Source organism: Cyprinodon tularosa, unplaced genomic scaffold (assembly GCF_016077235.1).
Source record: "Cyprinodon tularosa strain WSP-4 unplaced genomic scaffold, ASM1607723v1 ctg38, whole genome shotgun sequence".
NCBI classification, from domain to species: Eukaryota; Metazoa; Chordata; class Actinopteri; order Cyprinodontiformes; family Cyprinodontidae; genus Cyprinodon; species Cyprinodon tularosa.
Window position 1 is genome coordinate 1,677,375 of NW_024039096.1, and position 27,731 is coordinate 1,705,105.

At 37.3% G+C, this 27,731-nt stretch overlaps 1 protein-coding gene across 1 annotated transcript; it reads left to right on the plus strand.

Annotated features, from left to right (window-relative positions):
• The first annotated feature begins 1,045 nt into the window (after window positions 1-1,045).
• Window positions 1,046-26,915, plus strand: LOC119791101 (PDZ domain-containing protein 7-like). The gene is made up of 17 exons (XM_038296968.1): window positions 1,046-1,250; window positions 4,073-4,286; window positions 8,225-8,362; window positions 8,456-8,630; window positions 8,726-8,902; window positions 9,357-9,504; window positions 12,933-12,993; window positions 15,582-15,759; window positions 16,628-16,854; window positions 17,615-17,776; window positions 19,828-19,943; window positions 20,374-20,465; window positions 21,560-21,651; window positions 22,830-22,901; window positions 23,155-23,745; window positions 24,280-24,380; window positions 26,706-26,915. Exons 2-17 carry the CDS (start codon window positions 4,124-4,126, stop codon window positions 26,862-26,864), a joined length of 2,652 nt encoding a protein of 883 aa, XP_038152896.1. The 5' UTR covers window positions 1,046-1,250; window positions 4,073-4,123; the 3' UTR covers window positions 26,865-26,915.
• The last annotated feature ends 816 nt before the right edge of the window (window positions 26,916-27,731 follow it).

Sequence of the window (27,731 nt, forward strand, 5' to 3'; positions counted from 1 at the left end):
ATCCTAATGTCACAGTATGCTCAGAATGCCATTTGTGCTAAATTGTTTTGGTTTAACTATAGGTACTTGGACTGTTTTATGTTTTTTTTTGGGGGGGGGGTCAGTAAAGTAATTCAAGGTTTTTACTCGATTAGCATTACTTAAAAATATAATACGGAAGTAAAGTTTGTAACCTTTTTTTTTTTCTTCAAAAAGGTATTCAGTTACTGAAAGAAAATACTTATTGGCTGACGTCAATAAGCAGATAATCATACTGGATTTTAAGGTTATTGAACTGAAAAAGGCTGAATACATGTGTATTTTTAAACCTCATTTTCTCCTATAGTTTTATGTAGTATTGCCTGCATCTTTTAAATAATTTCCAGCATTCCTGAAATTGGAATGCTGCTTTATTGGTGCTGATCTAATATAAAACCACATCCTAAACCGAATTTAAAAGTTTTGATTCAGTTTCCAAATGCAGTTGTGTTAATTGGACAAAGTTAAATCATTTGGTGGGGTTACATGTGCAAAGTACATATCTTGTTATAACATGCACATCTTTAAGCATTATCCCCATGCGAGTTAAATGTATTTTGTTGTAATGCGGACTAACAGGTGACGTACCTTCAGTCAATTATCCCTTCCATCCAATTAGACCTCCCTATATTCTAACGATTCAGCCAATGAAAGTCAACTGAAGGTGGCGCTTTGTTGGACAGAAAAGCCAGGTTAGTTGGAGCCTTTTTCTAACGTGAACGTGGATGTGTGAGCTATTTACAGGGTTGAGTTTCTCTATGCAACTGAGATTATTTAAAGGAACTGTCTTTTTTTTTTTAAGTTGGAGCTTGGTAAAGAACAGGAAAGAGTTCACTTGAATCGGCTTTATCCGATATATAATATCAAAGATGTGTGTTTTTATTTCATTTTCTACTTTCGTTTGTTTTCTTTAAAATGATTCTTGAGTAAATTAAATTTCTTTGGAACAGCCGTAGTTCTAGCCTGCGCTGTCCAGGGTCCTGGAGAAAGCTAAGGGAACCCCAAAGTGACGACATGTGGACAGACTTTCATCAAGGGTTAAGTTTAGTGTCACGTAACTATGGAGACAGCATGTGACTTCCTGGCTGTAGCGGATCAGGTCTGCATTAGATAACCCGATGAAATCCTATTTCTGACCTTACCTGCTGCAGTTGAAATCCTCCCTGACTCAGACTCTGTCATGGGAGGTGATCTGAGGAAGCTTGAGGACAGCAGGACTGATGGTGTGTCAGGTAAATGTTTTTTTTTTTTTTTTGTCTGTCTGGAGGTAGAGACCGGTGAGGGCGATGCGACATGGAGATGAATGGACCAAAGTGCGACTATACAACGCCAAAGAGTAAAATATGTCAGAAAACCATCTGCATGAGTTGATTCGAAATACCACAAAAACACCTAAACAGGCATTTCAGTTTTTTAAAATTTTATTTAAATTCTAAAAGTGAATGTCAAGTAACATAGTTTAGCCTCACATAATGATACATTTCAAGTGTTTATTTCTATTTTTGTGATTATGGTGAGTACTGTGGATTAGGAAAACACCAGCTGATTCAGAGTATCTCAAAATCACAATTAGAAACACATTTACAAATATAAATATTATTTTAAAAATAATGACTTTACATTTGTTCAACAAATAATACAAGCAACAAAAGGTCATCACTTTCAAATTTGGCTTTTTAGTGCACTGTTTCCAAGCATATTAAAGGAAATTCATAGAGAAAAAATAAATTGTATTATACAAAAAAAAGTGTACAGCAATGAGAGATAGCTATTGCTTTGAGAGGAATAGCAAATTATTTGACAGTTGGATTTCTTGTGTTAAGCGACTCTAGAGGTGAGAGTCTTACCTCAGCTAAAGAGAAAATGGACTGGACTATTGCTCCTGTGTTTAAAGTCCCTTTATCATATTTATCTTAATATTGTATTTTATAGGGAAATCAAAATTTGAGAGATTAAGACTGAGAAACAGAATCCAAGTCTTTTGTAGACCAGTGTGAAGTCCCATTCAGTGATGATTTTGGAAACCCTGTTTTCTGTCAATTACAGTCGCTTGAAGCGTTGTTGACACACAATAGTAGCTTTGTATACTCAGTACAGCTTATACCCGCAATACCTAATTTTCTGGCTGAGATTTGATCCAAATACATCAAATTTTACTCCAGTGTCTCGCTCTTATCTCTTCAACTTTTACGGGGTCAACAGTAAAAACCCTATCCTGCGTATGAAAGGAGCTTTCAGAGAGTCTTCAGCCTGATAGACGTCATTATGTGGCAAACACTCACATGGATGATTAGTAAAATTGGGACTACAGCCTTCTGGATAAAAACGACAAAAAAAAAAGTTTCGAAAATGTCACGAACAGCTAAAGCTCTGCATTATAAAACCTAAAACATATGAAGGCGTGTACATTAGCATGTATCAGACAGAGTACATGTCACAAAATAATGTATTTTTATCAAACTCCATGAGGTGTGGGAAACTATATAGCTCATAGTGGCAGCTTGGGATGATAGCAGGTCTCTATGCTAACTGTATTTGCACAAGAAACATAGTGTTTCCTGATCTTAGCTTCTTCCATAGCACTAACTAAGTGACTGATGCATTTCTGCCATGGCTTATGTATCCTTACAGTTTTGAGGTATTCAGATCAAACCTGATTTTAAAGAGGAAAATGTATGCAGTGATGGTGAAGGGTAGAGCCCTTCTTGCTCTTTTCTGTTGCGAAGCTCCATGAAGATTCTTTCTTTAATTACACTGTGAACTTTGAAACTTGCATAAAGATTTAAAGGGAATGACCCCTACTTTAATGACAATGGTATCTCTATGCTTGATTAGTCAGTGAACTGTCCTGACCCAAAAACATAAGGTGTATCTGTAAAGAATTTGTCAAGTAGAGTATTAGGGCCAACAATGCAGATGTGCTGAGGTAGTTATTAGAATAAGAAGGCTTTGTTAACAATTGAGAAAAGCCACATGGTTGTCACCTCCATGCGACGCTGCATTGATAAAGTAGAACTGGCTCATTTGAAAGCAAACCTAACTAAGTATTGGCTGAATATACTGTAAAGTACACTGTATTGCCAAAAGTATTCACTTGGTGCTCTAAAAAATTAAAATCTGGAGTCATACAAGCTTTAATTACTGATTTTATGGAGTGGAATTTTAGAGAAGGTTTGATCAAGTGATATTATTAAAACAATACTGAACAATAGATTTGAGAACAAAGGATCCATGTGTTATTAACCAGTGGGTTACAGAAGCTATAGACAACAAGAGTGTTTTTTTTTTTTATCAGCATGCCTATGTTGGAGATTTTAGGGTCAGGCTGATATAATCTGAGATTAGTTTTAGCTTGATGTCAGATTAATATCCAGTATCGGTATCGGATTGGGACATCCCTAGTTTGAAACATTGTAAATGACCCTTTCCTCTTCCAACATGACAAATCATTACTCATTAAGGTTGACAAAGACATGGATGGTGTTTTTGGTGTGTATGAGCTTGACTGGCCTGCACAATTTAAGTTACTTCAATCGAATAGAACAACTTTGGAATGAATAGGAGTGACTCTGAGAGCCAGGGTTCTTTTCATTTACATTAGTCAATGACTTGACACATAAGCTTCTGAAAGAATGGTCTAAGTTCCTATAAATATGCTTCTAATCTGTGTATACAGCTTCCCTGGAAAAATAAAGACAGTTTCAGCTGCAAATGGGAACACTGCCACAATAAGCCCTAGGTTTTAATAATAAGATGCCATTTAAGCTCATATCCAAGTCAAGGCAGTTGAGGGAATGCTTTTGTCAAAATATTGTGTTCAGTCATACAATCAGGCCCAGATTTTAGTCTTATTTTGTCTATGAGGTTCTCTTATTTTCTGAGAAACTGTATTTGATCATCATAAACAAAAGTAAATAATTCAGACTAAGCAATCTATCAGAGTTTCACCTATTTTCAATTTAATTACTGAGCTAAATGAAGCCACCAAATGAGTGTATGGGTTTTTTATTTTAAGACCTAGTTGAATGCCTGCTCTGTAATTGCCCTCCTTTAGACTCCTCCACCTGGAGCTGACTGCCTGGTGGAGAGCGTTTGAAAGGCCCCCATGGCTTTCTCATCAGATCCCTCCCGCAGGGAAAAGGGCCAAGCGACACAAGTTTCGCACACAGCAACACGCAATCTCCTACGAAAGAAGGAGCAGCGTCGCCGTGGAATCCGATCCTCCTCGCCTATGGGTCGGGTCATCCTCATCAACTCTCCAGTGGATGGTAGGAAGCAGCTGCAAGACACAGTCCCCTGTAAACAGAGTGCTGCCTAATTTTACATTAATAGTGTCCTGAAGTGGTAAAACCATTACTGTTATGCATAAAACCTTAGGAAAAAGTAATGTCTATATATTCGGGGCAAAATACTGGATAAGAAATATGGAAAATTAACATTTAAGATTCCTTTGCTAAATTCTTGGTCTGGATTAGTTTATTTTATTTTTAAATTAATTATTTATATAGGTTAGTCCCTTGAAACTATGTGTCTTATTTACAAGAGAGACCTGCTCAGACACACGAAATTACAAAAATATGCAACAGCAATAACAGATTTAAAAGCATCACAACATGCAAAGTAACAGAAGTACAAATTTCTAAAATAAACAAGTACTATTTCCTATAAACCCTGTCTTCAGTCCTTTTAAAGGAGAATTCCGGTTTTTAACACTTTTAGCCCATTTTCTGTAGTGTCCAGGATGAAATCGAATGATCGACACCAAAATTTTGACAATTGGTCCTGTCTCTGCTTTTTGGCTCATGCAGAATCCCCCCCTGGCTGCTTCAGAATGGCTTCCATTGTGCATGTCCGATAATGTCCTTAAAACAACCTTAAACGTTCTTTTTTTTAAATATGCTACTCACCGGGTCGTCAGCGCTGTTCAATGACGTTCCAAAAAAAGTTTCGTGAAAAAAAACGTTCCTGTCTTGTTTTATTTAGCATTTTGTAAATCCCAGAACTATTTTTTCCGATACATCACAACCGCTTATAAACTTCCGCTTCCCGTTCGAATCTGAAGCGTTGCACACTCCAGACCACTAGTTGGCGACAATGTCTCTATATACTCCTCCTCAGTATATTCCGGTTCAAAACGGTATCCTCTACCGTCAAACTCAAAGTCCAATATGTCCTCCTCAAGAATCCACCTTTCGTATTCCATTTTCAGAGTTTTTTAAAGTGTTTAACAGAGACGTTAGCACCTCGACGTCGGAGTACACAGGCTGAAGCGAAAAGACTACAACTAAGTGTAAACAGGCCCCATTTCCGTTTCCGGTGGCGGAGGGATATTGACTATTCCAACAGAACTCAATGGGATTTACAAAATGCTAAATAAAACACTACAGGAACGTTTTTTCTTTACGAAACTTTTTTTGGAACGTCATTGAACAGCGCTGACGACCCGGTGAGTAGCATATTTTAAAAAAAGAATGTGTAAGGTTGTTTTAAGGACATTATCGGACATGCACAATGGAAGCCATTCTGAAGCAGCCAGGGGGGGATTCTGCATGAGCCAAAAAGCAGAGACAGGACCAATTGTCAAAATTTTGGTGTTGATCATTCGATTTCATCCTGGACACTACAGAAAATGGGCTAAAAGTGTTAAAAACCGGAATTCTCCTTTAATAAAGGTCTACAATCTTTCTGTGTGTGAAAAGCATTCACACAGATTAACCTGCTCTATAACAAATTCTAATTCTTATTTTAAACAGCACTAGAAGCTCATTTTTATGGACAGTAGGCTGACAGGAAAGGGGATATGAGAGAGGGGTAAGGACATGCATGAAAGGACCACAAACTGGATTCGAACCCAGGTCGGCCCAGCAACGATTAAGGCCTCCATACATGGGTCATGCACGCTAACCACTGCGCCACCAAAGCATATCTCTGTTGTTTCTAACCATAAATGTGAAAGTATTTCAGTAGGATATTATGAGACATACCAACACAAAGTAGCTTATGATGTGTAAAGTAGGACGAAAGGGACGTCTTGTATGAAAAACCTTTTAACAAATCAAGATTATAAATGAGGTCTTTGTTAGTCTATTGACCAAACACATCTACAATGTTAAAATTCTAGCCTGTTTTTTTTTTTTTTTACTTGATGAGTGTCTGTAAGCATAAATTTTTAAAGTCTTTTCAAAAAGTGTTTCTTAGAATGAGGTTTGGACCTTGACTCAACCCAATTCTCCCAAAGTAATGTGCTTTGATCTATTCCTTCCCTTCTCACTGTACTACTTTGAGCGCTGTGATGCTGGAGGGCAAATCTCCTCTCATGCAGCTTCTAACAGGCTTTTATTCAGACTTTTATTCAGCATTTAAATGCATTCATCTTCCAAATACTGCTTCTGAAGAAGAACAGCATTCCCTGACTGTAGAAAAGCATGGCTCTTCCACTTCCATGTTGCAGAGATTGAATGTGATCTTCATAGAGATGTGCATTCATGCAGTAGTAGCCACTCAAAATGTCCCCACTTTCTTTGATAGGCCCTTGGCTGGTACCCTACAATTCCTTTTTCAACACCAATATTTGTACTAAAATATTCTTTCTGTCATGATTTGTGGACATTAAGATCTAAAGAGAAGCGTCATCTCCTGGTCAGACCCTGTAATTCAGTGAAAGGGTGGAGTCAACCCAGAGGCTGTAAGTTAGAGGGGATTTCCCTGGGAGTCGAACGGAAGTGGGCTGCCATTCTGCTGGCGTTTTACTGTGAAGGGTCATTTTGAATGGCTACAGCTGTAGTTTTATACCAATTTTCAAGTAGAATTAATAGTTTGCTTTGGCGCAACTTTGCTCTCTTCAGCAGGCTAGGACTAAAGAAGTCCTCTATCTTCTTCCGCTTATCCGGGGTCGGGTCGCGCGGGTAGCAGCTTCAGTATGGAGGCCCAGACGTCCCTTTCCCCGGCCACTTCGGCCAGCTCCTCCGGGGGAATCCCAAGGCGTTCCCAGGCCGGCCGAGAAACATAGTTCCTCCAGCGTGTTCTGGGTCTCCCCCTGGGCCTCCTCCCGGTGGGACATGCCTGGAACACCTCACCAGGGAGACGTCCAGGAGGCATCCTAATCAGATGCCCGAGCCACCTCAACTGGCTCCTCTCGATGTGAAGGAGCAGTGGCTCTATTGTGAGCCCCCACCGGATGACTGAGCTCCTCACCCTATCTATAAGGGAGAGCCCAGACACACTACGGAGAAAACTCATTTCAGCCGCTTGTATCCGGGATCTCATTCTTTCGGTCATGACCCAAATCTCATGACCACAGATGAGGGTAGGATAATATATACATATCTATATATATATATATATATATATATATACACCTTCTGTAATTGTCTTTTACTTAATACTAATTTACTGGTGGGAAAAATAAAATATATCTCATTCAATCCCATTTTAATACCCCTTCTTTTCTCTTTTTGTGACGCATTTTATGCATTTAGCAGACCCTTTCATCCAAAGTGACTTACAAAGTAGACAAGTTACATTTATCATCAATATGACAATAAGTTCTCCAGAGGAAAATCCCATGTCAGAATCAATGGTGAGAGCAAAGAGATAGAGGGAAGTACAGAAAGGCAACAGGCATGCATGCACATTCATGTGAATGCAACATTAGCAACATTTAGCCACTGTTCTCTTTAATAAGTTACACAAGCAGCAACACTTACCGACTGCCCGCAGGTGAATCTGATTGTTGGAATCATCCCTTTGGTTAATGTTGGCTAATGTTAGCATCCTTCCAGGAGTAACATGAGTACAGGCGGACCAGAATCACACTTTGTGAAGAAGATTTTTTGGGCTTTTTTAGTTATGGAAAAAGCTAAGTCAATTTAACACTCCAGATTTTCTGGCAGGTTTTGATTGAAGCCCAAGCCAACACACATTTTAAGAAAAGTCAAAGTGATGTCACATTTAACAGATGGGCTACTGTATGTTCCCCTTCTTAGCTTGTGACTAACTATCGACAGAAGACCTCATGTGTCCTTACAGTCTAATTTGTTGGTCTATGTAACTCAGCCTCTTACATGGATTTCTTTGTAGGTTTGCAGCTGCATGATCTCCTTTCCACTATCAGATGACTGATTTTTCCATAGCTTTTCAAAAGGGTGCCAAGAGGTTAAAGCAAAATTCCACTTTTTTATCTAACTGTCACCTCATTACGTTTTAGGCGGAGATGATTGTGAAGACCTCCACACCGTCACGGTGGATAAGAGTTTGGACGGGAAGCTTGGCTTCAGTGTGCGCGGGGGCTCTGAGCATGGCCTCAGCATCTTTGTCAGTAAAGTGGAGGACAACAGCACTGCAGGTAAGCGTGCTCTCTGGAAAATAACCGCTGCTACCCGGTTCTGTTTCCCCCTGCTGTGAGTTACGTTATTCTGTTTCTCCTTTTTGCTTATAGAGGAGGCAGGTCTGCAGGTCGGAGATAAGCTGGTAGAGGTGAACGGAATCAGCCTGGAAAGTATCACCATGAGCAGTGCCGTGAAGGTCCTGACAGGCAACAACAGGCTGAGGATGGTGGTGAGACGAGTTGGGAAAGTTCCCGGCATCCGTTACTCCAAGGAGAAGACCACCTGGTGAATTTTACTATTTCTAGTATTTTAAAAAAAATGTGCTTTCCTGATTTTTTTCTGTGGTAATAAAATCATTTGGGTGTGATGTTCATTTTAAGGGTGGATCTGATACATAGGCGGATGGTGGTGGAGGAGAGCGGAAAAACCCCTTCAGAAGCCAGTTCTGACAGCGCTCTGCAAAGGATAGTCCACCTTTACACCACGTCTGATGATTACTGCCTCGGGTTCAACATACGGGGGGGCAAGGAGTTTGGTCTGGGCATCTACGTCTCCAAGTAGGTACAAAATTCCCTGGAATAGAGGCTAAGGAGTAGTGTTTACAAGGAATTTCATGGGAAGCAAAAAATGATTGTAGACATGCCTGCCAAGGTACACATGGGTAAATACAGCATGCATGCACTTCTCAATTCAGAAAACCATCAAAAATGGGATCTATTTGAATACATTTAGAAGATTTCAAGATTTAGAAATACATAGAAGAGAGAGATATTTCTAGTGTGGGGAGTATGGCTTGCAGCAGAATTAAATTTGGTTTCTTACAAGCGTTGAAAATGGCATAAAACCAATAAAAGAAATGCTGGTACAGTATAGTGAAAAGTTATTTTTATGCATCATCTGACCTGGAAAAATTAAATTGTTTAAACTGACCCTTAAATATATTTTTATTTCTTAACTACAAAGTTCTTGACCCTTTCTAATCTCTTGTTCACTTCTGTGGTATTATCTCAGACTGGATCCAGGTGGTCTGGCCGAGCAGAATGGGATTAAGATCGGAGACCAGATCCTGGCTGCTAATGGAGTAAGCTTTCAGGAAATCAGCCATAGCAGCGCTGTGGAGGTGCTGAAGAGCCACACACACATCATGCTCACCATTAAGGTAACAAATTGTCTTTTTCTCTTTTGTTGTTTATGTATTATCATAACCCGGAACGTTCAGCTGAGCCAAGGGGGTCATTTCAATATTTTAGTTAGCATTATTTTTTTTAAGTCCTGAATTGTTTCAGGCATTCTGCGTCAGTTGTTTCATTAGATGATTCAAAAAATTTAACTGGATGTTATTGGACCTTTAGGTGTTGCATAAGTCTGATAATAACTAAAAACAATTACTATTCCTGCCAAGTTTTGTTGCCATGAATGAATTTAAAACTACCTTCATTCCTAGCTGAGACACATCACATCCTCCAGGATAGAACTTTAAGATGTAATTTATTTATTTGTTTATTTATTATTGTGACTGATGAAGATATAGAATACAAGGTCAGTCAGAGACTGACATTTCTGGCTAGTTATTTTTTTTTTATATAATTTTGTGACCCTGGTTTTGACCTGGGGTGAAAATTGTGCCTGTATGAGAGTGTGTAAAACTTTTACTAGAAGAAGAATGAAGCTGTGGTTCAAATGATGTGGTTCTATAAGCTCAAAAATATAATGAAACTGTTTGTGGTAGATATAATTTTGATGTTAACATTGATATATGCTAAAAAGAAAAAATGAAGTATGGGAACAGCAAAGTCCAGCAATGTAAAAAACGATCAAAGCTTTCTTGCTTTAAAGTTGACAAAATGTGATTCCTACCAGTATATTTAAGGGGAGACGATCACCTGTGCCGCGCTTTAAATAGCCTGTATTAAAATAAACAACAGTTTAGATTTATATGGATCTTATTGGGTCTTAATGATTAGTTTTAAATGGCTTTATGATTATTTTTATGCAGTTTGTCTGCATAGTTAGGCTTTGTTCTGTGTATGAATTTATAAAACGAAAACCAAAAAACCAACCTTAAATATACTTTGAGCTCATTAAGAAAAACGACAGAAATGCTCAACTTGAAGCTTTTTTTTTCACCTTTTATCTTCATCAAGGCCTTCTTAGATCAGAGTTTTAGACTGGACCTTAGTGTGGTTTTAAATCAGATATCAAATACTTTTTTTATATTCGTTTATATTCTTTAACTTTTACTTAAAGACTCAAGAATACTATAGAAAGACTTAGATAGACTTAGACCTAGAATGTGAGACTAAGACAACTTTTATTGAAATTTCGTTTTATAAAGCTCTCATGACATTTCCATTTCTTAAAGGCATACTATGCAACATTTTTCAGTTAATTAATGTGTTCCATTATGAAGGACTAACTCTGCCATATTTAAAAATAAATACAGAAATAAATAAATGCTCAATAAATGTATAAGCATACAATTAATTGCCAACAAAAAAGTGAGACATAAATGTATATAACTCTTAATTAGCTTCTTTATTTATTTGCCTTTGTAATATTTACCTTATTTATTTTTCTGTCCTTTATAATCTTCAACTTTATTTTTTAATTACTTATATTTTTAAGTATTTATTTATGTGCATGTTATAATATTTTTGTCTGTTTTATTCTTCCTTTGTATTTTTTTACCTTAGTTATTTCTTCGCCGCTGTTTATTTCTCTCTGCCCTTTTTACATTTCTCTCTGCCCTTTTTACATTTCTCTATGCATTTCTACCTCATTATGCAAATGAGGAGGGGGTGTGTCCAAGAGAGTCAACTTCTGCTCATTGGTTGGCTTGGCGGCCCATCTTCTTAACTCACAGAGCTCAGAGTACTAAGTTAAATGTTCTCTTTTCTGTTGCTGTTGTTCAATTAAAGTATGTTTTAAGATCATTTGAGGCGAGAACCTTATACTTTTAAGCATCACCATATTTTTTCATTTTATTTTTTTTTACCTAATACGTCTTCAGGAGTTAAAGAGGTTTTAAAGTTTTTCAGAGAGACATGATTAAGAGGAAAGGTCCTGTACTCTCTTTGGACACGTGCGGGGCCTTGCGTAACATTTGTCAGATAGGGGCCTGCATGGAAAGCTGTTTTTTTTTTTTTTACCGTAGCACTAAGTACAAGCTGAAGAAGTTGGCTTGGGTTCCTCTCTGACTCTTCGTTAACAGAAAGCGCTTGGTTCTTCCATTACCTCCAAGCCTAGCTGACTTGTGCTAACCAGGGGTGGAAAGTAACTGATTACATTTACTCACGTTACTGTAATAGTAGTACTTTTTATGAGTAGTTTTTGAAATATGCAATTTTTACTTCTACTCGAGTAAATTTTTACCTAAGTAGTTATACTTCGCTACATTTAAAACCCCCTCACGTTACTGAGTGAAGAAAAAAAAAATACTGATGGTGAAAAAATTAAATGCGGACGGAAATGTAAACCCCTGTGTCATGGAACCAACACTTAATCGCCATTAAAAACTAGAAGAAGACTTTGGACTTTTAACAGCACTTTATTTACACAATTCAAACATATAAACAATTGATGTAAAAACAAGTGTCAGTTAAAAATCACTATTAAAGTAAAACAAGTGTCACTTAAAATCATTAAATGAGGAGCTTGTTAATAAAAGTGGGATCCTGTTGCGTTTTAGTTTGATTCCTTGTAACTTTTGGGCATTTAATTTTGTGTGCATTTTGAAAACTTTCAAATGTAGTTTAAATTTCTTTATTCCTATCATGGTGTTGTCTGTTGGACAGTAGGATTGAAAATTGTTTGCACTTTATGGTTTAGGTTCTGACAGTCCTTGTGCTGTGAGGAAGTATGTTCTTTAGCCCAGCTGATCTTTTGCAAGTGTGGATGTCCACTGAAATACGCCTTGAAATTGATTAAAACACCTTGTAGTCAGTTCGATTCATGACTCATCCTTTTTTGCATTAAATAACTCAAAGTAACTAAGTAACTTTTACTCAAATTACATTTTAAATGAAGTAATTTTGTACTTTTACTTGAGTTAATGTTGAGATGGGTAATTTTACTTTGAGTCTGAGTAAAATTTATGCAAAGTAAAGATACTTTTACTCAATTACAATTTTTTAGTACTCTTTCCACCTCTGGTGCTAGCTCTTTGACCTGCAGCCCGCCTCTCCTCTTTAACTCGCTCTCTGGGAGACAGGTTTCCCTCTCTGTTGTGGTCGTTCCAGCCTGTTCTGTGTTCGAGGCAGACAGCTGGAAAGCAGACATAATATTCCTCGCTCACCTTGCTCGTTAGAGGTTGGGTTTCACACTGTGAACAAAAAAAGCAGAGAGCTGTGCATTATTCACCAAGCAGCCAGGATCAGGTGCTTATAAAAGCTTAGCGATGTGCTTTAAGAAACTTTTGATGCCTTGGTCTGAAGAAACTGAAACTCTGTTGAGTCAAAGGGCATCCCATCTATCAGAGATTACTAGAAAGTCAGGAGGGAAACTAAGGTTCTTTCTGGGGTTTCAATGTTGCTGTCCAGCAAATTTATCAGAGTTTTCATTTGAATATTTGTGCTCCTATCTTCACAGGAAGCAGGACGGTACCCTGCCTATAAAGAAATGATAGCAGAATACAGGTGGTTGAATAAATGTAAGTATTTTTATCTGTCTTATCGACACATATTTAAAACTGTTTATAAAGTAATAAAACTCTGTCATCACTAAACACCAGTCATGTTTTTACAGAAGATTTTTCTTTTCTAGATGACAACTAATTTATTAAAGTAGGTGTATTAAAGTATTAGAAAACCAACTGGAATCAATGCTGTTTTATATTGAATTCCAAAAAATATATATTCTGACTGAATAGTTTAAAATAAATTATTATCATAAGGAGAATAGTGAATAGCAGTCTTAGGGCCGGATTAATCAAGATCCAATTTTGCGTGCAGTAATTTGCACTCGCAAACTGGGATTTTGCGCGAGGGGCTGAACCATGGTTTGCGGGTGATTTAACAAGAGTGATTGCGTAACTGGTGGCAGGTGCAAAACTGTTGGAGACGCCCTATTTAAATGATGGTTTTGCACGTTTTGTGGTTTGCGGCAAAGTAGGCTAGTTTGTAGTTTGTACAAACTAGTGCATTAAGAAATTTAAATCTTACAGTGATCCCCAAAAAAAAAACAAAAAAAAAAAAACAAAAAAAAAAAAAAAAAAAATATATATATATATATATATATATATATATATATATATATATATATATATATATATATATATATATATATATATATATATATATATATTTATATTTATATTTATATATATATATATATATATACATACAAAGAAAAAACTTTGGCAACCTTTATTCCCTAAGGTGGTATGTGGCTGAATTTCTACTTCACTGCAGTAAGTAAAAAAAACAAAAAAAAAACAGGTGTTTTGTATTGGCCTGTAGAAAAATGCACATACCAAATGGCTCAAAAGAAGTGACTGTAGATGAGATTACTGCGCATATGCATTTCCCGCAGCATTGGCATGTTGCTCCACAGGTGCAGGGGGAGAACCCCGACCCCGTCAGACAGCACTTCGGACAGCACTTCTGAAAAAACGAGATTGGGAGATCCCAGCTCTCGCTGCAACCGTACGCTGTAATGACCCTGATGCAAAAAAGTGCAATGTTGCAAGGAGTTTTGTGATATCTGGTATTGCGTGGGTCCTCCTTGTGGCTGGCTCCAAATCCATTCGGAGTTCCCCCAACAGCTCCAAAATGGCAATGCTGGATAAACGATATGTTTTGATGATCGTTTCCTCCTTCCTTGCAAAAATATTCACACGGAGTGAAAAAATGCGTTCTCTGCGTCTCCTTGCTTCATTTCGATGTCTCCTTCTTGCGACAATAACCGCTGCCATGTGTGCGCAATTACGCATACAGACCATTTGCACCTTCTTTTGAAACATGTTAAATATAGAGTGAGATACCGTTAGCAAAATTGCTTTCAGGTTTAATAAATCACTTTGCGAGTGCTAAATTAGTATATTTACATGTTCTCCTCCCACAAGACGCACTTTTGCGTGTAAACGCCCCATATTGCATATTCATTGCAGAAAAAGTACTAAATGGATAAGAGGCGCTATTTAGCACTTTTTAAAGACCAAATCCTTTTAGCACGCTGGTGATAGATCAGTTTGTACATTTTTTAGCGTGCGCAGTGAAATAGCTCACGTTTTTATACACGCAAACCTTTGATAGATCCGGCCCTTAGAATCAAGAATAAATAAGGTTTCTTCTGATATTATTTAGAACAGCGGAGGAAAGACAAAGAAATATAAAATACTTATTATTCGTTTTCCTGGCTAAAATGATCCAAAATGCTGTAAAAGTAAAACAAAACAAGAAAGATAAGAGGGGGGTGGGGAGAGACACAACTATTTAAGGTTTTGGAAGAAGACCCAAGATTGATAGATTTGACCAGTAAATTACCTCCAGGTTGAACAAAGAGGGTTTACTTTTTGGCAAAAACCTAAATATATGCCATATTGTAAAAAAAAAAAAAAAAAAAAAAAAAAAAAAAAAACATTTTGATGACAATATATTTATAATTCAAAATGCATATGCTCTCCTAAAGAGAAACAGTGCAACATTTGATTGGCTGAAGAGTTTGTCAGAGAACCCCGAAACACTGATCCAAGCTACAGTTCATGGTGGCCCCAGCATCATACGAAGATGGTATCAAACATTTTGATTGCATACCAAGCTTAAGGGATCTGTTTCATTAAATACAGAAGAAATACCCTTGAAATGCATTTTTCAGCACAACAGTGACCTTAAACGGCTCAGTAAGTAAGCAGCGTCTGCAAACAGGATTAATGTTTACTAATGACCAGCCTGATGTCTGGGTCTTAGTCCAATAGGAAAGTTTGCCCGAATACCTTGGTTTCTAATGTGTAGGGATTTTAGAACGTGGTCCATCTGTCCTCTAATGAATCAACTCATTTCAATACAGATGTGAAGCAGAGCTTAGTGGTTCAATGATTTCAAGGAAATTCTTTATGTTCTGCTTAAAATCTATTTTTTTTTTTTTTTTTTTTGTTGTTCAAGCTAATTTTGTTTTACATAGAAACAAAATATGCTGCACCCTCAATGCTTTCTTTCAAACTTTTCTTTTAAACACACTGCTGTTGTTTTGAATAAAGCTGTATGCTCTCTCATACCGCCAATGGTCTCTTCTGTTCAGTGGCCAACGGTGCTCAGCCATCTTCCTACCAGGCTTCAGACTCGAACTCCTCAACCTCCTCTCTGTCATCCGGGACCCCGGTCAGCTCTCTGAGCGGCCTGTCTCAGGTCATGTTCCCTCCCAGCCTGCCGTTTGGTTCAGACATGGTGGATGTTTGCATCTCCACAGAGGACCTACGGTAATACTTGGCACATTCACTTTAACATGTTGACGAAAATCTCAAATTTTCTCTTTTTTAGCTTTTAGATTCTTTTCATTTGACAGTTTTGATTTAAAGAGTAAAGTTGTTCGCCTTTCTAGATGGAGTCCACCTGTAATCATACAGTTAACACAGATTTACTAGGAAAAGGGCTTGGTGATTTGACATAAAACATTACTCAACAAACAACATCATGAAAATCAAGGAATAATGCAAATAAGTCTGAGACAGAAGTATGTAACGTTAGAAAAGGTTTTTTAACCTCTGGAGGTCCCAAAGATCCTTAGTTCAGTTATTTAAAATGTTGTTTAAATTATAAAGAAAATAGCAACTACGTTGAGGCAGGTTCTCTGGTAAAACGACACCGAAATGGTTTTTTTTGTGGCCCCTATAAATCTAATTCAATGTGTGATGCAAAACTAACTCTCATTTTAAAAAGGCCATTTTAACTTCAAACAAAATGATCACAGCATTAGCATGTAAACACATTAGAATAAACATAGATTGGAAAGGGGTCAAGGCCGGATCCTTGCGGTAAACCAAAACTAATTTTGCTTCTTTTAATAAGATGTCAAATTGTTTTGGACCTACGTTTTTGGTAGTTTTATGTAAAACAAGTTCAGTTGTTGTTGCCATTTATTGATTTGCTCAGATCAACAGGTGTTTTTTAATTGAAAACAAATATTAAACATTTTAGATTTTAAAAGTTTACCTGTTAGGCAGAAAAACAGAAAATGAAGTATATAAAAAAATTATAATAAAAAATTAAGGAATATTATCAACTATTAGGAAGTTATCAGATAATTGACAAGGAAACTGATTGGGTTATGTAACTCTATATGCGTAGGGCAGAGTCAGAACTAACAGAGACCGCCATCCAGACGGATTTTTCCTCTCAGCGAATGGAGTCAGACACCACTCGCAGTCTGGGACCGACCACGCTTCTCAGAGACACGGCGATCCGTGGAGAGGAGAGCAGGAGGTGGAAGGAGTCTGCCAAAACAGCCGTGCTCCTGGCGCTCAGCAGACCAAGTCGACCAATCACCAGGTCGCAGAGCCAAGTCACCATAGCAGGTCAGTCTGCATTAAACAAAAAAATAAAAATAAAAACTTGAAAAGTCTACGTAGACATTTGAGGCAAATTCACAGATTATTCCAGCTTTCATGATTCTTAATGTTTTGCATCTTTTGTTACTTTACATTTTTTTCACAAATTAAATCATTTGCTTTTAGAACCACCTGGTGTCTCATTTCTGTTCAGAGACAGTTTTGAACATTATCCTTCTATAGGCCCTTTCCATGAAATTATTAAAGGGGAACACCATTTTTTTTTACATTGGCCCCTTGATTTTACGTTATTACATCATTTTCTACTCACCCATATTAGTTTTGTGTCATTTGGAGCTGTTCTGAAGATATTCCGTTTTGTTATATCCAACTAACGTCTTCCTATGTGCAACGAGCTGAAGGCACAAACTAAACTTTTCATAATTTATTCTTTATGGTACGCCAGCATTCATAACATGTAGGCGAATCACTGTCCCCCAAACATCTGCGGTTATATTTTTTATATTTATATTTTTTAAAACAAAGGTGTATGAAGTCAGCCTTTTCAGCTGTGCATTTCTTTTGCGACTCACCTCTACAGTGTTGCTTTACAAGGGAAGGTGAACCTCCCCAGACACAGGCCTGTTAGAGTCTCTGACAGGTTTTCATCCAGAATTCAGCATTCATCTTCCCACCTTCAGATTTATATTTATAATTGTTAAACTTGTGTTGATGTTGAACCGAATGTGAAAAAATGCAAAAAGTTATTTTTTATGTTCCATCATAGAGATTAATCAGAAGAAAGACAAGAAGAAGCAGAAAGAAAAGCAGTCAAAGGAGAGAAACACTCTGCAGCGCTCAAAGACCTTTGTTAACCTGCTGTTTAAAGGAGGACGCAAGAGAGACGCTTCTAGTGGACGCTCCAAATCACCATGCAGAGAAGGCAAAGGTAGACCTCATTTATTTACCCTTTTTAATGCAGCATGGAAGTTATATCTCTGCCAAGCCTTTTGAAGGTGTTGAAAGTTCACACTCTTTAGTAAGGAAGCAGTGACCTGCCTAGTTCTGTTTAGTTCATACTTTCAATTAGAGCTGTCTGGAAAAAGAGGTCAATTTTGCTTTTTTTAAGAAAACATAAGATAGAATATTGTTTCTCCATCCAGAAATAGAATTTTTACATATCAACAGATTTTAAATTATATAAAAGGATTTTTTTGTGTTTTAAACAAGAAATCAAATCATATAAATGGGTGTTGGTATATAATCTCCTTACTTTTAGAAAAATGTTCAATAAATATTGTTCTTTATATTAATTATTTATATAATTACTTTTCTGAAAAAACCTTTGTATGCAACTGGATTGAGTTACTTGGGAATGCATAAAAAAATCATTGTAGCAGTTTTGTAAAAAAAAATGCATATTTGCTTTCAGATGTCTGAGAAAACTTATCTTAATTTTTTTTATCCAAAAAAGCTACAAATGTTTTCAGAAACTCCAATAAATAATAGAAGGAAAATTTTAAAGAAGAAACATTAAAAGACAAAAGTGCAGAACAAATAAATACAAATAAAGACAGTAGAATCATGCTGGTTTGAAGTCTTTTGTCCAACATGCAGAATCACGAAGAGAACCAATGAATTTTAAAGTTTTATTTATAAAAAGCAACAGGAATTTGGAAGTGGAGAACTGCAGCAAGTCAGCTGAACTTTCTGGTTGGTTTGAGGGATGATGTTAGAGGTAGCTTGGATCTGTAGGGGTTTGATTCAGAGGGCTTTACAGACTGTACCCCAGAGGTCCAGGAGAATGTGAGCGATAGCAAGGGTGCTGGTATAGTGAGGATGGTGGTGAAACCCTTAGATGATGGTCCAGTAACGAAATCCAAGGTGATATATGACCATGGACATTTAGGGATAGGCACTGGCTGAAGACGACCTATGGGGGACACACTGCACAGGCTAAAACATAGCTTTTAACATCCTTTTATATTGAAGGCCACCAAAAAGTTCTAGAGTTCTGTTGATTCCAGAACCTTTTTTCGATCTTTGAAATACTTATATTTCATTTATTTTAGCATTACTACACTTTGCAGTGGTTACTACACTTTGCAGCATTACTACACAGTGGTTATTTAAAAAAAATGCAAAAATTATATGATACAGTAAGTTAATAAATAATTACAAACTAGTTTCTGTGTGGGCTGTTCAGTGGTGCAGTGGGTAGCACTGCTGCCTTGCAGCAAGAAGGTCTTTCTGCATGGAGTTTATTTACATGTTCTTCCTGAGCATGCGTGGGTTCTCTCCGGGGACTCCGGCTTGGGATTAAGCGTGTCAGAAAATGGATGGATTGATGGATAGTTTCTGTGTTCATCCCATCAATACCTGCAATAAATGTCCCATTTTGGACTCTAGAAATGTAGATGTTTGAAATTCTGTTTATACAGTGGACAGGTCACCACTAAGACAGCTTTAACCATTAACACTCACACTCATACAATTTAAGGACAGCTTGGAGATGCCAATTAACCTAACAGTCATGTCTTTCAAAGAAAGTCTTAGTGCCCTGAGAGAACTCACGCGTGCACGGGGAGAACATGCCAACTACTTGCAAAAAGAATGGGCCTGGGCCACAAATCGAACTCAGGACATTCTTTCTACAATGCAACAGTGCTTCATACTGCACCAGCACACAGCCCTCACTCAGTTACTAAGTCTGCAATTATGAAATCCAAGATCCCTTCAACATCAAGTAATTTATTAATGCTATTAATTTTAGTAAACATTAGCAGTTAACATTCAACGTTTCACTTAAAGTGATAACAAGAACACATTAAAGAAATTCACCTGTGAAAAAATTACAAATATGTAAGGACAATAATTTACAAACTTTATTTTTTACTATATTTTGCCAAGTTTATTTTAAACAAAATAGAAAAATGTTCCATGCACATGAGATATAAACATTAGACAATTTCAAATTTGACCACCCTGTCTCTTTCTCAGCAGGACAAGATGTCGGCGCGATGCCAAACTCAGAGATGCTCGGTGTGGTGGAGGACATCGCCCGCAGGCTGCTCAGCGAAGAGGAGGTGGCTGCTGTGATGACGGCGTGCCAAAGGGTGAGACTCTTTGAAGAAATTCTAAAGCGGTGAAAACTTTTTGATTTAAGGAAAGTTGTACCTGAATATGGAGAGAGGCAATTAGCTGTGATACAGTCAATGCAATAGATTTAGCCCATGTCCTGGATACACCTCCCTGTTTGCTTCAGTTGCAGTCCTGGTGAATCTACCATGAAATCCTCAATAGGCTTTCTCATCTTTTTTTTTCTTACATATTTTTCCCTGGCTAACAACATGCTTCTGGATTAGGCTTTAATATCTGTTCTGAGAAACTGAATTAACAGTTCTTCATAGGTTTAACCTTCACTTTAATGTTTACTTTACTTCTACAGACTGAAAGTAAATAAATGTTACAGTAACTTTGTCATATATACAAATATGAAATTGCTTAAAAAGACATGGTACTGAACCTTTGATTTTCCTCACCAAGTATGTAGCAGAGAGGTCAGTGGAGAACTTGATCCACCACCTGCTGGCTGTGCTGGATCGACCCGAAAAGCTTCTGCTTTTGAGGGAAGTCAGGTAAGGAAGAAAAACCGGAGATAAACCCTAAGCAGCAGTTGATAATAATACTAAAAGAAAACATACATTTATGTCCTAGTCTATAAAATGTCTGTGACCATTAGCAGTTAAAAGAATCATTGTGCCGTTACTTAGGGGCTCCAGAATTTTAAACAAGTTAATCTTGTTAGATATCTTGATGAGCACTAAGGGTGTGCAAAATAATCATCATGACGATGCATCGCGATTCTAATTGTTGTGATCTACTGCATCGATTCTTGAAGGCAAGAATTGATTATTAAAAAAAAATAAAAAAAATGAACAAATAAAATACATTAATGGTTGGCGCACATCAGCCAAACCAAGTGGAATACAACTTCCAGTCCAGCAGATGTCGCTGCGGATGTGTTGACGCCCGCTGCTTTGTGTCACAAGCATGTCCGGCCGCGGGATACTGCGACGAGTCATATGAAATAAAACATGGAGGACACTGAAAATTTGCCCCGTGGCTCCATCACATTTCAAGTCAGATGCTTGGATGCATTTTGGCTTTAAAAACAAAGACGGTAAAAACGAAATTGATATGACGCACGTCATTTGCAAAAGGGGAAATATACATTTGAATGTTTTCATTTCATTGGTTTAAAGGACCACTGAGGCCATGTAAACGGCACTGATTATCCTTATTTTGATATTTTAAGTTTTAGGAATCCTAAGATGTTTTTGTCAGTGTGTCCACACCAGTAATAGTAATATTTCTGTCCAGTATTTGTTTTCATGGCAACACCTCCAAAAGTCGTTTCAATAAATACAGCTATGTATGAATTCAGCTGCTTTCAGTTATTTATCAATTGAAGACACGATCCAGATCATAACCAGCCAATCAGCAACTGGTAAGGGCTGTAGCTTTTTCTTACAGTGTTCAGTGAAAATATCGCAATATTTGAAGTATCGTGATGCATCATGATAGAATCGCATCGTGGCATGGTAATCGTGATTCGAATCGAATCATGACTTCTTTGCCAATACCCACCCCTAATGAGCACACAGTAATACTTTAACGATTATCCAAAACTATCCATGCAGTAACTAGTTTTTCCTGTTTTGTTTATCAGACTCGTGCTTCCACCATCTGATCTGAGTGTTTTCAACAGCATGGTGGTCAATGTTGAAGCAGAAGCCTACGATATCCTCAAATATCGATCAGGTGTGTATTTTTAATTGACCAACAGTTGCATGTAAGCACTGTTGAGATGTTTGAGACCACGTTTCCTATAGATCAAAATTATCCCTATTATATGGGGAAAAAAGCCTACTGTAATATGAAGAGCTACCCGTGCAATTCAACTGTTGTGTAAAGGAGCCTGATTGTTTTCAGAGAACATCAGTCAACAAACAGCACATCTGACTGAAGGGTGGGGATGTATAAATATGAGGACAATATGAGGAACAAAGGTGTTGCATTATAGCTATTGCAAACCACAATGACAGTATGAATGGCGATCAAGATTTATAAATAAAAATTTCACCTCTTTCTGACTTTAAGCATGTTTAAATTTCAATCCATAAGATTATTTATAACCCTGTCAGTGACAGTTCATCCAACTGGCCAAATATATTTTATTAATAGCAATTATGCATATCTTTGTAAGTATTGTTACCTTCAGATATTACATCTGTGTCGTCTTTTTAAATTTCAGCATACTGTTATTGTGATAATATGCTGCACAGCTCTAGTTCTGTAAACAAAACCCCAAGATTGTAACATATTTTGAACCTATCAATCAAAGAAGATAAAAACATATGGAGATCCATCAAAATCAGCTTGTTGCAAAGAATGCATTACTCTAAGTAGAAGCAAAGAGGCCAGGAGGACTGTAACTCTATAGCAGCTGCACTGGAGTGTTATGCATTTCACAGATTTGGTCTTTATTGATGAACAAAAAGCAGAAAGTTAAAAAGTCGTGTTTCTGGTTTGCTGAAATGCATGAAGAATAAAAGTAATTGACCATGCAGGCCATTGTGTGGTGCAAAACATCACACGTCGAGCTGTACACACTTTTTTCAGCCATAAAGCACAGTGATGGCAGCGTCATGCTGTGGAGATGCTTCTTTTTAGCAGAGCATGAACCTGATCAGTTCTGAATGAATATGTGTTTAGTTTAATGCAGAACAATCCTGGTAGAAAACTATGAAAAGATAAAAGACGAGGTATTTCCAATCAAACGATGACCTAAAACACAGAATCAGGGTTAAATTGGATCAGATGTGCAATTATATTTTAGCTAAGAAAAAATAAACAGTCTTTTAGTTTAAATTCACACAAGTCTTTACCAGCAGTTTGCCTTTTAAGACATTTTCTTCTCGTCTCTGCTTGCATTGTAGTCAGAACTCCTCCTCTTCGCTCCCCAATATCTGGTAGAGCCCCCAAACGGCGCCTCATCACACCCATCCCAGGTCAGTACCTATACCTGCATATTTCTATCGTTTCCTTTAAACAGTGATTTCAAGTGTGATGCTCTCCAAGAAACATTAGTTTTACATTTCATCAATTGCTTATTGTTTTATAATGAACTCTTAAGAGGCTTTAAAGTCCTTGTCTGGCTTTCAACTTCCTTTTTTTAACAACATTAGAGAAAAATGAAGATTAATTTAAAAGTTGGGGTGTGATCTTTGCAATCTGTAAAGTTTTAAAACTTTCTCTCGCCAGATTATAGAGGAGGCTTTGAGCTGCACAGTGCGGAGGAGGTGGAAAAGGAGAGCCACCTGCTGGAGGAGCTGGAGAAGCTCAGCCTGACTGGCTCACAGGGATCCAGGGGTAAAACAAGGACCACCAGTCCTTTCTCACATCTGCTGGACATTCCTGTGGATGGATATAAGCCTGAGCCAAGGGAGCCCAGATCCCAATCTGCAGGTCCCTTGCTCCCTAATTGGCTGCTCACCCACAGCAGTGACTCCCCTCCACCTCCCCTCCGTACAGACATCCATACTATTCGCTCCGTCCACTTTGATGAGTCTTCTCTGCGCTCCTCATCAGACAAGAACGAGACAAACCCTGAGAGGGGAAGGACTTTCTTCAGAAACATCCATTCACAGGGCAGGACTGAGAAAAATGCAGAAAGGAGTAAGAATGGAATATTCACTCTGCAGAGTGCAAACCGTAGGATTCGACCCTCGCTGTCGCAGGTGTTTGATACGAATCAGGACCAGCAGATCAACGGCCACCGGACTTCCTCAGATGACACCGATCAGGAGCATCAACTGAAAACTGTCAGCATCTCTAAAGCTAAACAGTCTTTAGGTAAATATTATCATTCTGTCTCCGTCAAAGCTTTCTGTTCGCCATGTTTTCCTTATAACAGCTTTAAGTCAGACCTGATTGGCGGTCATTCAAGACCAGAAATATCCTGTTCATAAACAATTGTCAGGCAGATTCTTCTGCAGACCTTTTATTTCATACATTTTATATTATGGAAAAATAGAAACTTCACTTTGGACCTCAAACAATATTTTAATTAGGGTATAGAGCTTGGAAACCTCAGGTTCTGAGTTTGAGCCCCACTCCAACAGACTGACACTCTGGGTACAAACCCTTACCAAAGGGATGGGTTAAATGCAGAGGTAAATTTCTCCAATATGAGATCAATAAAGTTCATTTATTATTATTATTTCATTTGGTGAAATAAACGTGATTTTAATTTGACATTTGCGCACATTTTACAAAGTCCATATTGTGTCTGCATATATCTATGTCAGTGAAATTACCAACTTACTCCGAGATGTCTTCACATCAGTTGCTGTAAAAGTGCCTAACCTCAGCCACTAACTTCTGCAGGAATCAGCATTTCTGGAGGGATTGAGTCAAAGATTCAGCCGATGGTGAAGATCGAGAAGATCTTTCCTGGAGGAGCCGCCTCCATGTGTGACGCTCTCAAGGTAAATTAAGGGCAGCTTAAGCTGGTTTTCCATCATTTAGGACATTATCCATCCTGTGTACTTTACAGTCATGTGTGTTGGTGCACTCAAAGCTGAATTTACTAAATGTTTTTTTCTCAAATCTTATGGTATTGCAAATGATAACTGTTTTTAGTTAGGATACCAATAAATCTAGCATTGATTAACGTCACATAATTGTGAAAGTACAACTTGGTCCTTCAAAAGATTCTAAGCTGCATTTTATCTGCTAAAGATGCCCAGATTATTGTTAACTGTAAATTTATATGTTTTATTTCTTAAATTTACAGCCTCATACAAAATGAAAGACTAGATCAGGGGTCTGAAACCTTTACAATTCAAACAGCCTCATGGAAAAGTCCTTTAGAACCACAAATATTTTATAACTATTTATAACAATTTATTAGTTTTTTAGCAGTTAACATAAAAAACGTAAAATTGTATAAAAATGAAGCATACATTTTAGATTTTAAGTAAAATAAAAATGGGAAAAATCTATTTAGAGTTTTTATAAGCTATAAGTAGCTTATAAAAACATTTACTGCATAAGCTAATGATAACAAAAATAGATTAGAAACATGTTTTGTTCTTTTAATGCTATTCCATTGTGAAAATTCAATAAAATACTCAAAAGTTTCTAAGACTGGTATTTGTTATTATACTACATTTGTTGCTCCTTTACATAATTTTAGGCCAATATTAAGAACTGCAGGCTGCAGACCCTTGGACTAAATGATAAAAAATTTTTACTATAGGTTTAGTAAATTACATAAACCAAAAGCTTTATCTTGGGAACCTTTTTCAATATTTCTAGATGCATACTCACTGACTAATTAGGTAAACCTTATTCCTACTGGACTGGACCCTCTTTCAGATCAGAACTGCCTTTCAATGATTTTAGGCATCAATTCAGCTTTGCTTGCAATCAGAAGATGCTTAATGGTAAATTGCTTAAATCAGCCATCCCCAAAGTCGGTCCTCGAGGGCCCGTGTCCTGCAGGTTAGAGGTTTCTCTGCTGTAGGACAGCTGATTCTGATGATTGCAGTTCAGCAAAAGCCTGTTTATCAACTATTACCGAAATCAGCTGTGCTGGAGCAGGGAAACCTCTAAAGCCTGCAGGACAGCCGGCCCTCAAGGACCGACTTTGGGGATGCCTGGCTTAAATGATGGTTAGTCAGTAGTAAAAATATCCCCCTCATCCTTAGGTCAGTCTTAACCCTTTGTAGGGCAAGTTACTGTTTTTGATCACTTGCAAACCCCTTAGAAATGTAGCCCCCCACTTTTGTTATTTTTCTTAATATATTCGGGCAAGTTGGCATTTCTTATTACATTGACATCAATTTTTGCCATAAAAATATTCATGTTTTTTATGTGTTTAAAAATTAGTGAAAATGTCTTAAAATAAGTGTCTTTGCCCTTAATTTGAGCAGGTAAATAAGAAAATCTCCCAGTGTAAGGAGCATTTTTATGCATAAAATCTGATTATTTGATATTATGCACTTGAAATATGAGACTGCATTTTTTCCCCCTTAATTTAATTGTAAATTTTCTTATTCCATTTGCAGTGTGTCTCACTTACCTGCTCGATTCAAGAAAAAATGCACTTATTTTAAGAAAATTACGTAGTTGGATTGAATTTTTTTGCAGTGCACTCTTTGCTTGAAAATTAGAAATTTAAAGTCTTTCACTGAGTGCCCTATAAAGGGTTTATAGTTGATACGAGGCAGGATGGATTCATGTAGGCACCATTTCCAATCTGTAATTGTCCATTTATGGAGATTTTGTAAATTGTTCACTCAATTTCCCATTTTTAGTTGTAAGGTCAGCCAACTTTCCTCCAATGTCAGAATATTTATCCTCTCTGGATATTTCCTCTGATCCTTGTGCATAAACCAGGGAAATGGTTGTAACTGGAAATCCACTTTCAAGGATATTTAAAAACACTTAAATTCTGGTGATCACTTTGAACTTTAAGGCATTCTCTCAATTATCTTTAGATCAGTGTTTTTCAACCCTGGTCCTCAAGGCACACTGCCCTCCATGTTTTAGATGTTTCCCTCTTTCCACACACCTGTTATCAATTGATAGCAGATTATCAGGCTTTGCTGAACAGCAATCATCTTAATCAGGTGTGCTGAAGCTCAGAAACATCAAAAACATGCAGAGCAGGGTGCCTTGAGGACCAGAGTTGAAAAACACTCCTTTAGATGAATGCATTTGTTACCCTATGTGACTGACTGGTATAAAAAGTTGTTGCATGTAATGAAATATATGCATAGATCTGAAAACCGTTCACTTTGTTTCAGGCTGGATTTGAACTGGTGTCTGTGGACGGCGTTTCCCTTCAAGGAATGACTCACCTGCACGCCGTGGACATCATTCGCAAAGCCTTCAGCAACAAGGCCAAAGACCCCATGGTGTTTGTGGTCAAGGTTCCCAAAAACCTTTTAAAAGACAAGCCTTAAGATAAAAAAACTGAGGGTTGGGTTGCCGCTGGGTTGGGAAACAAACAACTTCAATAACAAACAACAAAAGGTGTTCAATATTGAGAGGAAAAGAATCCCTAAAACTTGTTTGGGTTTGTTCCAATTTGGACCTAAATTGATCTAAAGGATTTTAAAAAAATATTTATAGTCAAAAACAATGTGATTTCTGTTCAGTTTAAAGTAATTTAGGTGCCTTTTGTCTTTCACAACATGTCTTAGCCTTTTTGAACCCGCAGAGGGCAGATCTGAGCCATATAAACAACGCTGAGAACAAGACATGCAGCAAATATGATGTTCTCAAAGCAGAACCAGACCAGGCTGGTGACAGTTTTAAGTAAAAACTGTAAAAAAAATAAATAAATGCAGAAGCTGAATAAAAAAATAATACAATATTAAAACCTGATTTCAAATATTGTTTTAATTAAACCGTACTGGTTTTGTTCAAGAAATGTACAGCATGAAAATATACATTTAATGTCTTCATACAAATATTGAAGATTTATAAAAGTTATACTGAGGAACAAACAAATATTCACACAAAGTTTAAACCAAGCTTTGTAACTGTAGGAGGAAAATATATATGGACATTGCTTTGGTCTGTTCACAGTGGTTATATTTTCATGTATGGGAACAGGCAGACAATTATAAGTGCAGCAAGACTGCAGCCAGGCTTGTGAGCCACAAGCATTGGTGGGGTTTGTAACAGTGTTATTCAAAGTTAAAATCAATGCTGTAAAACAGCAATCAAGCTAACATCACTCCAGGGTTGAAATAATTTTAAGTTGGTAATTAATAGAAGAGAAAAGCTGGAGGCGTTTTTTAATGAAAGGTGTCAAAATTATTTAC

What these genes read in the sequence shown, in the direction of transcription:
- LOC119791101 (XM_038296968.1), top strand. Translation starts at nt 4,124, where the DNA reads ATGGCTTTCTCATCAGATCCCTCCCGCAGGGAAAAGGGCCAAGCGACA. An exon ending in ATACAGGTGGTTGAATAAAT is followed by an intron (nt 12,994 to 15,581) that starts GTAAGTATTTTT and finishes TCTTCTGTTCAG; the next exon opens with TGGCCAACGGTGCTCAGCCA. An exon ending in GAGCCAAGTCACCATAGCAG is followed by an intron (nt 16,855 to 17,614) that starts GTCAGTCTGCAT and finishes GTTCCATCATAG; the next exon opens with AGATTAATCAGAAGAAAGAC.